General features: G+C 38.3%; 1 protein-coding gene across 3 annotated transcripts in view; it reads right to left on the bottom strand.

Moving 5' to 3' along the window:
* Nucleotides 1–12,837, bottom strand: part of LOC114314610 (uncharacterized) — a 46,063-nt gene that overhangs the window by 13,951 nt on the left and 19,275 nt on the right. Inside the window, exons 7-11 of one of the 3 annotated variants that reach the window (XM_082906548.1) lie at nt 8,946–9,087; nt 8,683–8,848; nt 8,330–8,493; nt 3,819–3,904; nt 1,624–1,723 (exon numbers count right to left, since the gene is read on the bottom strand). In XM_082906548.1, the coding sequence (XP_082762674.1) occupies nt 1,624–1,723; nt 3,819–3,904; nt 8,330–8,493; nt 8,683–8,848; nt 8,946–9,087 (658 nt within the window). Of the gene's footprint in view, nt 1–1,623; nt 1,724–2,625; nt 2,813–3,818; nt 3,905–8,329; nt 8,494–8,682; nt 8,849–8,945; nt 9,094–12,837 lie in introns of those variants that run through there. The other 2 variants (XM_082906551.1, XM_082906550.1) reach the window with 2 other exon arrangements.

Raw genomic sequence — 12,837 nt, 5'->3', positions numbered from 1 at the left:
GGTCAAAATAGAAAATGTGAAAGGGTGTCATGCAACAAAGCAACAATTCTGAAATTAGATGTATGTCATCTTTCTATGGACACATGATTATAGCAAATCCATCAGTATTAATAGCTTCAACAATATCAGATAAACAAAGTGACAAGTTGATGCAAGAAAGTATGTAGAAGCAAAACTCACACAGCAAGATCATGTTTCCATAATTCTGTTGGTTATGACTTTTAAGGGTACCCCAAAATATAGAGTAGAAAAAGAAGATACATAATCAATGATGCAACTATGTTTTGGGCACTTTTATGATTTTGCATACTTCTATTATTTTTGGTAACTCGTTTTGTGTTGCTTTCTTCAAGGCTATTGTCAAGCCAAAATCTAACATTTTAGGATTGGTTTTATTTGCTTTTTCTTTTTTTTCCTTTTAATCACTCCAAGGATTACTAGGATTAGGATTTTCTTTCATAAATAGCCTTACAAGACTAGGGTATAATCAAAGTTTTGGAGGTTAATAAAATTTTACAAAGTTTCTCTTCTTTTTTGCTCTACATTATGGGTGTTCTTAAAATTAACAGAATTATAAAAAGCTGTTATCTTATAGCTCAAATTCTGCTTCTACACGCTTTTTCTACATCAGTTGGTATCTGAGTTTGCACGAGTCCTGATCATGGCACTTGGAGGAAGTGGTGGCTGGGCTGCTGCTATTAAAGACTACTATGAACGCCCTATAGCTACATGAATTGCATGACTTGAGGAATGATTTCAACTGTTTGAGAATCAATTTAACGTGCTGGCACGGCAAATAGTTGCCTTGACTGTTGTTAAGTAGCCTCAAAATCATCAACTTAACCTACCCCTTCTAGAGGAAGAGGCCATGGTTGAGTCATCACCTAGAAAACATGGACACTTCAAAATGGATACCTTGTCCATGTCTGACACGTATCAAATATAGACACACAGGTACATGCATGGGCAATTTTTTATTTTTTTTTACAAGATACTTCACAGACATGCATATCCTGTGTTTGGACACGCATAGGGACGTCTTTATGAGTTTTTATATATATATATATATATAATTTTTAGAAAATTGATTTGGAGTTAAAGTTGAATATATGCAAACAAAGGGGGGAAAGTGGAAAAACAAAAATACGCCCACCCACATATACATTGTTGCCTCTTATATCTCCAAAATCTAAATTTATATTCATATACATAGCAAATAAAAATGAAGGGCAGGCCTAGCGTAGCAATAAAGCTACCCCTGGGTGACCTGGTGGTCACGGGTTTGAGTCGCAGAAACAGCCTCTCCGCTTGCGGGGAGTGAGGCTGCGTACATCAACCCTTACCCAAACTCCGCTTAAGCGGGAGTTTCGTGCACTGGGTACGCCCTTTTTATACATAGCAAATAAAAATATATAAATAAATAAATAAATTGTGTTGTATCCTCATTGTGTCTTTATCCTAATTTGTTGCAAAATGTCCATGTCCATGTCCATGCTTCTTAGATTGAAACAAACCCAAACACTTCAAAACATAAAACATAGACTCAATATCCAGTCTAGCATGTAATGGATGAAACTAAAAGTAGAAAATTAGAGAGAAATCAGAATACACGTTGCCTCAAACCTTATGCTTAAGGCAGTCAAGAAACCTGCACCAGGATACATGGGATAACTGTGATTGAACATACTGCTGCAATGTAGATACAAAATGATTAACCTGGTGCCTGAAATAAGAAGAGTAACATGATGTCATTGTCAGCTCAACATACATTTCAGTAGAACTATTCTCAGATTTAATTCGGAAGCTCTTAACTTAAACATCACACACATTTGGAATTCAGACAGGAGGCAGAAGAATAATTGTAAATCAATGTAAGCTTTACACATCTCCCTCTCGAACAGCAAGTTTATCTTGATTTCACGTAGCAATCTTGTCAAAATCAAGTTCAAATTTCCCTCCTAGAGGTCCATCCAATAGATGTGCAAATTAAGATGTCAGAGGAACCATTCACTGCGCTATCTGTGATAACAAAACTCAAAGCCACCCCCCATAACTCCAATGGAAACCGTGGCCAATGGAGAAGTCAAAAAATGAACCAGACCCAAAAGATCCTTCCGTCATGACTACTTATCCTCAAAGGTTGGTCCTAATATTTCTTTTCAACCAAACGTCACAAATCAAAGCAAGCATGCAGCACAGAAAATGATGTTGGCTTTCTTTTGCCAAACCCACCAAAATAATGCCCACGAAAAATGTTAATATCAGGGGTAATGATGCAGTCAAGAATATGTGAGGCCCACAAGAAGTTGGTAAATATTAAGGGATTCGTCTTTTAGGAATCTTTGATTTAATCTAGTTGTATTTTGATTTTAATCAGACTTTTAGAAGATTGAATCATAGAATTTTAGTACTATTAACTTACTATGTTAGATAGCCTTAGTTTTAGAGGATATCTACGTGTTTTAGTAGTCTCATTAAGCCTATAAATAGGCCTTATTGATGTAAAACGAAATTACACTTCGAAAACGAATAAAAGCTCTCTCTCTCTCTCTCTCTCTCTCTCTCTCTCTCAGTTTCTATTTATTCTTCTCTACATCTCTCAGTCTCTTCTTCTTTCCTCTGTTGTTACCTTTTTACTTCCCAACTACTACTGTTGATGTTCTTCCCTCTTTTCTCCCCTACTTCTAATGCTTTTCTCCCTTTCTCCTCCTTCTGCTGCTACTTCTCTTCTCTACCATGCTGTTTTTCTTCCCTGCTACAAGCCTGCAACTGCTATAACTGTTGTTGCCTGTTGGAAAGTGCGTAAAATTTCCTGCATATCCAAAATAGTCCAGTACAGGCTGAAAATTAATTGAGACAGAATTGGCAATCCATTGTATCAATTTCTTGCTAAAATGGTCTATTGTACTGGTTTCTTGTTAAAATGGTACATTCGGCCAGCACCGGCTGGTATCGAACAAGATTCACATCCTTGGATGACTTGACGAACATCTAGAGAAAGAAATCAAGTGGCAGTATGAATCAAGCAAGACTCCAAGCTAGAAACCCTACAACATTCTCTTACTATCCATATGCAGATGCTTTAATCTTTCAATTATGGGATCCCAAAATCACAAGTTCCAAGGACTACTCCCTAAAGCTTAAAGGTAGACCAAGTACATAATGGGTTGTACATTGTGCACAAGAATCTTAAATGCAGCTGGGTTTAGTTGAGGTAGGCAGCCTTACAACCCCCACTATTTTGTGGAGAGGCTGATTCCGCAAAGGGCAGGCCTTTTACTACTTCCACGCTCTAAAAACTGAGCCACCGTCTACAAAGCCATTATAAATATTCAGATCTAAGCAGAGAAGATACAATACGGGACACAAATACATATACAACAAGGAAAAGCAGACACTACAAAATTCTAAACAAGTAGGACAAACCAATAGATAAATACATAAATCAAACTTTTCCTTCAAGATTGGAAATTTAGGGATGTCTTCATCCTATTCTTTAAGTGTTGGGCAATGCTCCCATTATGTGCTGGATGGCCATCCAAGAAGTGTTGGCCAAGCATCCAAAAATTTTAGATTATGGACAAATTCAAGAAGGGTCAGATACGTGACTGGTATGTCTAAGAAGTATCAGTGTCCAACAAACATCCAACACAAACACAGCTCCTCTATGGAACCATGCTACTTAGTTCATCAAACAAAATCACTGAAGCAATTAGAAAGGAAGTTATTCGTTGACGGCTTAGAAATAAAACCACAGATAGACAACAGAAGCTAACATAAATCAGTAAATATTTTTACAAGAAAAATATGAAGCATACCTCACTCTCATTAAGATGTTGAAATGTCGCATTTCTGGTTCGTGTACTTCAGAATGACGATTCTCATTGACAAAATGCAGTAGATCCTGTTGACAAACATTTGAACCATATCAAATATCCAAAACAATTTCTAAATTCCATGAACTAATTTTACCCCCATGTAAATAGAAGTATACCAGAAATCAACATTCAAAGCATTGTAGGCCTTTTATTTGGTTGTGGTATACCTCTCACTAATTAGTTGCTAGTAAGCATAATAAACTAGATATAGACTATAGTTCTATGGCCACCAGAACTAAGTCAAAATAATACTATACAATCCATAAGGACCAGAGTTCTGAAATTAATCATAAAGCTTGAATGAAGAGAATGCAAAACAAAAAGAATTATCATGGGATGGGATGTAAGGAAGCTATGAAGCACAGGCACCTCTCCGGTGGTCATGTACTAGTGTTGACACATTGAACACAGACACATGCGGATGCACTCCAGAAATGCTAGAGTCAGTTTCTTTTTTTTAGTCAGACACACTAGGAACACACTATCACATTTATTTATTTAATTAATTTTCATCGAAGTAGCATACCCAAGGTTAATCAATTTGATGAGAACAAATATTTGAAATAGAATAAATATATAATACTCAAATAAATGACATATAATAAATATATAAAATTATATGCCTGCATGTATCCCCCACATGTCATATCCTGCATTTTTTTGAAAATTTGTGTCTATGTCTATGTCCATGCTTCTTAGAAAGGAAGCATGAATGCACTTCCAAAACTTAATTAATTGGCATAAAATTAAAAATAGAAACTAAAAATTAATTGGCATTATATCATTATTTGACTAGTTGCTAGTAAACACAACAAAGTAAATCCAACTCCGAGATCATTGAAATAAAGTAGACATATAAAAATGCTTCTTTGAACTCCAAAAACACCTGAGTTTTGAATTTTAATCTAGCAAACTTGAATGGAAACAATACAAACAAGAAAAATGGTCATGGGATGCAAGTAAGCATTGATGCAGTTCCAGAACTCGGTGCACAGTGCAGGGGAAGAGACAAACAACTAACTTGCAGTGCATCATCTTTTGACCAGGGCTAGAACATTGTAGACTAACCAAACAGTCATTCGTTAGTACCATTACCTCACACACACACACACACACAAAACAGATAAAGATAAAGAGACAAAGGAATAGGCAAAGAAAAGAAGGCACCAGTCAATTACTCGGAAGCATTTATGCAAATATAATTACCCATTATTCTTGTGAGAAAGATTTAACAAAATAATCTAACTACAGACCACAGTAACAAAGAACCAACTATGATTTTTCATCCCAGTAAGAGCTCATAAAAGTAGTTGTCATTGACAATCAGGTTTTACTGTTTTAATTTGACACTCAGCACAAATATTTTGTTATATACATATAGCATACACATTGTATGCATGTGACATGAGTGTTTAGATATACTACATACGCTTATATATATCCATACTGTTAAAACCTATCACCTACTTCACTCCACTAAACCTAACCCACTACACCACTACCACCTCCACTTCACCTACTCCACCTACCACCTCCACTTTACCTACTCCATCTACCACCTACTACCACCTACTCTTCTATATATAGGAATCATTGTAACATTCAATATATCAATCAATAATACAAGCATTTCTCTTTATACATTAAATTTCTACATGGTATCAGAGCAGGTTTAGAACCTAGTATTTTTGCTTCACCGGCGGGCGGCAACTTCGCCTTGGCCGCCCGCCGGACCTCAACCTAGTCCACTAGCATTTTCTACACATACCTTCACTCTTCTTCACCACCTCGCCGACGCAAACCCAAAATCTCTTTACCCATCCGTATTGTCATGATCGGAACTCTCACTGGAGCCCAGTGGGGAATCTTCGCTAATGGTATGTACTGTTGCTCCATCTGCCTTACAATCTTTGGACATAGAGATTTCCTTCGCTGCCGGTTCTTCAGACCCCTCAGGACAAGCCTGTCTATCACATGTGGCATCAGAACTGTGACTTTCCTCCAAAACACAACCCATGGAGTGCTGATGCAGACTATCATGTGTTTCCTGCACAACAAGTCTGGTGTCATCCAAAATCTTTTCCATGTTAGGCTCCTTAGACATACACTCAAACAATGTAGAGATTCTTGATCGAAGCTTTGTCAAGGATAGTGAATCAGCATCAGATTGTGGATCCATTACAGACAATTCCAGATTAGAAGGCACCTGCTTTGCCAACGAATCCAACTCAGGCTGTTCTTTAGAGTGGAAATCTGAATCAGGAAGTCATCCATAAGCTGCAGGTGATTGTACTTTCAGCCTTGTTAGGCTTCTCAACATTCTTATCCTTCTTGAAATGGGACAGCTCAGAGATCAATGCTGTAGCCCAAGCAATTGCAGTAATGTCACCCAACACAGCTCTCTCTCTCTCTCTTTTTCTCATTCACACTGCCACATACACACACATGCACGACATCCCTCTCTCTTCATCATGTACCCCACTCTCTCTCTCTCATCTTTCCACTTTCAAACCCACAATCCTTTTTTTTAATCAACCCACTCCTTCACTTTCTTTAAACCCCTCTTTCCCTCACATGGGCTTGTCCCCTCTCTTTCCTCCGTTTGATTTCAAAATCCATTATTTTTATTTATTTTCTCCAAACCACTTTCCTTATTTCCCCCCTCTTTCATTTTGATTTCAAATATATTTTTATTATTTCTTTCTTTATTTTTCTTTCACATTATTTTTAATCTTTTTCAAATTCCATTCATACCATATAGCTTTGCACACCAAACCATATTTTATTCATCTCGGGATCAACCCCGATCACCATTTTACACCACAAAACAACAACAAAAAAAAAAAAAAAAAAAAAAAACACAAACAAAACCCAAACAACCACATCCACAGGCGGGTTTTTTTCTTCTCTACTCTGCCGCCGGTCTTTTCTTCTTGCCTCCGTCCTGGGCGGCCCTTGCCGGTGTTGCCTCCGTGTTTCCCACTCCACTGGGCATGATCACTCCTCCCTGCTCCTCCACTGCAGCATATGGCGGCCCTCCAAATCGGAACATAACGGTGGCCTTCCGCTTCAGCTCCTTATTTTCCGCCTTTAGCACACTTATCTCTGCTCGCGCATCCTTATACATGCGCTGGAGCAGAGCCAGTTGGGCGTTTAACTGCTGCACCTCATTTGTCCTACTCTGAAGCCGGTGCGACAAGTTTGTGACCGCAGTCATGGTCTCCACACATGACTTCAATGTATACTGATTGGCTTCTATATCTGTTTGTACTGCCATTTTTTGCTCCACCGACCGCATCGGAAAGTTCAACGGAGCAAAACCAGAGGTGTTTGGTTGAGGTTCACGGGCCACCGCACCAGTTATCTCTCCTGTTGACTCGTTGAGGTCGGGAAAGAGAGTGAACAGACCACGGGAAGAAGAGGCCATGTTCTGGGTAGCTGAACGGGAAGAAGAGGCCATGTTTTTTGGGTTGCTGAGTGTTTCAGCGAAGCAGCGATTTCCGACTGGTACTTTCAGAGAAGGATTGGTTACAGAGTGTTACAGAGTATCTCTCTCAGCAAACGAACAAAGTATCTCTCTCAGCAAACGAAGAGTTTTTCAGAGGATTTTAGCAGGTTTTTTTGTTTCAGCCTCTGCCTCAGCCTCAGCCTCCGTCTTGGTTAAATAGCCGAGGCTGACACGCGCATCATGCGCCCCTTGACGCCAGACGACAAATCGGGCGCGCAAGCCAATGTGGTGACGCGCCTCGCCATCATGTCCGGCACATCTTTTTATGACTTGGGCTCGCCTTTTGATGGCACGCCTTTTTATGGATTGGGCACGCCTTTTGATGGCACGCCTTTTGAAAGATTGGGCACACCTTTTGAGGGTGCGACTTTTTAAGCGTCCGACAAGACTCTGTAAACTGTCCCGACATTGATTCCGGTTAGCTCCTTTATGGGTCCGACAAGACTCCGTCAACTGTCCCGACATTGATTCCGGTTAGTTTCTACAAGGGTCCAGCAAGACTCCGTAAACTGTCTTCTGCAACGGTCCGACATGACCCCATAAACTGTCTTCTACATCGGTCCGACACAAGCCAGTGTCTTCTACATCGGTCTGCCATAACCATATAGTCTTCTACAACGGTCTGACACGACCATACAGTGTCTCCTATCCTCTTTTATTTTTTATGTATTTTCTTGTTTTGTTACTCTCTCCAAACTCAAGTTGGTTAGTTCCTATCCCCCTTGAGTTTGCGGAGGGCTGTTAAAACCTATCACCTACTTCACTCCACTAAACCTAACCCACTACACCACTACCACCTCCACTTCACCTACTCCACCTACCACCTCCACTTTACCTACTCCATCTACCACCTACTCTTCTATATATAGGAATCATTGTAACATTCAATATATCAATCAATAATACAAGCATTTCTCTTTATACATTAAATTTCTACACATACCTTCAATGAGCACCATACGTCAGTTAACGAGAAAACAGCCAGCTTGACTCGAATTAGAAAACTGAATATCTGAGCATATATTTTCAATGCGCCTGGGGTCAAAACAATACTGACAGGCCAATCTACTCTGTAACCCAACCCTAAAAAATCAAACGAATCGACTCCTGCCATATTCACAACAAAATGAATGTTACACACCAAGCCAAACATTCTAAGTTTAAAAAGGAGGAAAAGAAATACAGCAAGGGAAAGCAAACACACAAACAAAGGGAGTTATTGCAACATTCCAAGTCAAACATTCCAAGTTTAAAAGAAATACACCAAGCCTAGCATTCCAAATTTAAAAGATTTACCTATTGTTGATGTCGATAAAGGCATCATGCCATTCCCGTTACCCTTCATGTACACAAATAACCGATCCTTATAATGGTCTCTTTCACATGAAGACCTCTGAACTGACATCTCAAGTAACCCCTGAATTTCTGATACTTTCCGTTCTGCCTCTGTTACATACCATTTCTGGTTTCAAGATAAGAAACAAGATCAGAAGCAACCACAGTTTTAGCAAACCAAATAACTAAAGACATAACACATTAAAGTGGCTAGTCAAACATACATGATGCCAAAGAGACATTATAAACAAATCTGCCCAGTCTGCTAACTCCATAAAATGGTATCGACGCAATGCCAGCAAATGTTCTTGCAAATCAAATCCTTCTTCGAGTAATTTAATAGTCAACTTACTTACATACCGATATCTGGTACTGTTAAGAAAAAGGCATAACTGGCATCAATTGATTGCACTTCAAACTGGAATAAATTGAACATCAGAAACCACTTCTCAACTACAAATAAATTTTGAGGAATGATTTTGGCTGAAAAGAAAAGGACAAAGCAAAACTACTACTAGGCCACATAGTTGAGATGCATATTCACCCCAATAGGATCTTCTGGATTTCTTGCACCTCATTTTTCAAGAGGGCTGACCAATATCCAGGCTCCAAGAATGAGACAGGCATTTTAAAAGATGCTTGCTTGTAAAAATCAGTTACAACTCATATTTGTCTATTCCAAATCAAATAGTTGGAAGAGGAAACAAAGACAACCAAAACAATTTTATTTGTATTCATCAAGATTTGCGTTTTGAATTCATTGGTCTCTTTATTAGTTTGAAACTTTATATAATCAAAAATCAATCAGGTGATGCTTTTCGTCATTTTCACTCTCCACCCAAAAACCCAACCATAGGAAGGCTTTTTGAAGCATGTCAATATTTATGACTACCCCAACGAGAATCCTAATTATGAAGACATAAATCATAATAATCCTAATCATGAAGAGATAAATCATAAAACATTAGCCAGAGGAACTCAATGAAACTAAAATTCATTGTCAAAGTTATTTGTAATGCAATGACCCAGAGTCCAGATATAATCCCTAGTCATAATGGAGATATGCTTATTTAGTTTTTATTATTGATATTATCAGCACTATTATATGTTTTTCAACACTATTTGTCAATTTGTTCATTTTCAAAAGTTTGAAGCTATCTATAAGAGCATTATTTTTCAAAAGAAGCATTGTAAACACATATTTTTGCAACCATACATGTGCATTATCAGTTGCTCTCCACCTGAAAATTTGAGCATTAAGCATTATTTTAGCGGATGCATTGTTGTTGACAAAATTCCTTCTATCCATATTTAAGTATGCCAAAAAACCTCTATATTTTTCCACCCCAATAATTGAATTCATTGCGAGTAATATTCAATTTTCTTTTAAGAAAACAAAAACAAACCAAACTAGACCAACTAGGAACTTTCAAATGGGAATTAACATTCCCAAATGTGTTGCATGCCTCACTAGATATAGTGTCCCTGTCCATCAAAAGACATTCCATCCACTATAACACTGATCCTGTACTCTTCTTTTCTGGAAATGGCAACACATCTGCACCACTTTAATTGAATCTGCCTCACAAGAATCATCTCTCAACATAATCAGAATATGCATTCTTTATAATTGTGGAATATATATTCTAGGAACAGGTCCAAATCTGCTATTAAATTGTATATATTGACAGAGTACTTTGTTACATGGATTCTTCTATTTCCCCCAAGTACCCATGTCCACTGAATATGAAAGAGTAAGCTTGTGGGATGTGTCTGACGCTTTTACCCAATTTAGACACTTGGATCCTCTAATTTTTTTACAATGTATGAACAAGAAGAAACTCAATTTGCTAATATGAAATATTTCCAACATCTTGCATGGATGAGAGAGAAATTTCATATTTTTCCTAAATCTTATTTAATTTGAAGTACATTTCTACGTAATTTACTACTATCTTATCTAAGAATATTATACAATATGTAAGATATATGTGTCCATGACATGTCACCATACGAATATCTAACATTTGGGTACATATCCCTGATGATTTTAGAGAGTAATCAAATTAAGGAATGATTAGGATAGGCATAGAATAATTACAAACTAATAACCCAAATAATAATATAATATGCTGTTAAAATCCACCTACTCTCCACCTACTTCATCCACTTAAACCTACTCCACTAAACCTAACCCACTACACCACTACCACCTCACCTACTCCACTAAACCTAACCCACTACACCACTACCACCTCCACTTCACCTACTCCTTACCTACTACACACTCACCCTCTTCTATATATAGGAATCATGAATCATTGTAAAAAATATAACATTATATCAATCAATAATACATCAATTTTAACATGGTATCAGAGCAGGTTTAGAACCTAGTATTTTCGCTTCACCGGCAGGCGGCAACCTCACCTTGGCCGCCTGCCCGACCTCAACCTAGTCTGCTAAAATTCTCTACACATACCTTCACTTTCCTCAGTTTTAAGTGCCAGCAGTGCTTTCCTCTTCTCTTCCAGCACCTTCTCATACTCTTCAAGTGTCATCTCCTTATCCTCAGGTTCTTTTCCTCCAGCCTCATTTGCAGTGTTCTCCTTGTTGACATCTGTTGCATCCTCCTGAGGCTTCTCAGCACCCTGATTTTTCTCACCTTCATTGACAATTTCCTCGGTCACTTGAGCAATTTCATCAGTTGTTGTTCCCCAGTTTCTTCGACCAGCTCCTTCACGTTTGAAATCACTTCCTCGTCCAGTTCCACTGTGGCGTTCAAAATCACCACCGTCTTCCAACTTATCAACAAAATCACCACATTAAACCTCTCAAAAGCTGCCTTCACAACCGGATTCTCAGTCCGTGTTGGCTCCATCTCTTTCCCTATATATTCCTCGTCCACCGAATGATTTGACAAAACATCCAAAACTGCCATAACTATGGTAGCTTGAATCTGCGAAGGAAAGCTCATCATCAGTTCTACCTCTGGCTTGTTCAGGAAATTCTTCAACTCTTGCTCCGATGGATCTTCTGTCGGTATTTTCCTCCTGGCAATGGTTGGCTTGTTCGGGAAATAACCTGCGAAAGCATATTGGCCAAAGTTGACTGCAGAGTGGTGACCGGAGGCTACCCAGATCCAAGCTTCATAAAGTCCGACGAAGAGCTTCAATCATGGTGGACAGAGATCCGAACAGTCGGTCACCAAGACAAAGTATGAGGCAACAATTCAGAATACAAAGGACAGCCACTGCTGTGTTGTTTTTTGAGAAGAGTCAGAAAACTTGCATCGAAATTCCTCTCTCTCACTTTACTTTTTCAAACCCACAGTTCCTTTTTCTTTCACCACATGATCCCCTTTCTTTTCTTTTCTTTTCTTTATTTTTCACTTTCAAACCCACCATCCTTTTTTTTAATCAACCCACTCAACTTTCTTTTATTTTAATATATATCAATATATATCTATGTTTATTATAATATATTGCACAGACTCTGTCTACTTTTGCACAAACCCATTTTCTTTTCTTCTTTTCTTTCTTTATTTATTTTTTTCTTTTCATTCCTTTATTACATCTATCCCCATATCCATCATCACACACTTTCTTTATTTATTTCTTTTAATCACCTTTTACACCTCCCTCACCGACTCTCTCACCACAAAATAGAATTTTTATTTATTTATCTTATCTTTTTTGTGTTCCCTTTTTCACAATAAAAAAAATAAAAAAATAAAAAAATATAGCTTTGCACACCAAACCATATTTTATTCATTTCAGGGATCAACCCCAATCACAATTTTACACACAAAAAAAAAAAAAAAAAAACCAAAAAAAAAAAAAAAAACCAAAACACAACACCCAAAGATTTGTTTTCTTTTCTGCCGACGGCCACCCACCGACCTCACTTCTTTGCCTATTCCGCCGATCTTTTCTTCTTGCCTCCGTCCTGGGCGGTCCTTGACGGTGCTACCTCCGTATTTTCCACGCCGCCGAGCACGTTCACTCCCCCATACTCCTCCACTGCAGCATATGGCGGACCTCCAAATCAGAACATCACGGTGGCCTTCCGCTTCAGCTCCTTATTTTCCGCCTTTAGCACACTTATCTCTGCTCG

This window comes from Camellia sinensis, chromosome 14, assembly GCF_055761805.1.
Source record: "Camellia sinensis isolate YWXY chromosome 14, ASM5576180v1, whole genome shotgun sequence".
Taxonomy (NCBI): domain Eukaryota; kingdom Viridiplantae; phylum Streptophyta; class Magnoliopsida; order Ericales; family Theaceae; genus Camellia; species Camellia sinensis.
Note: the sequence above shows the minus strand (reverse complement) of the source record. Positions and strands in the feature narration are given on the sequence as shown.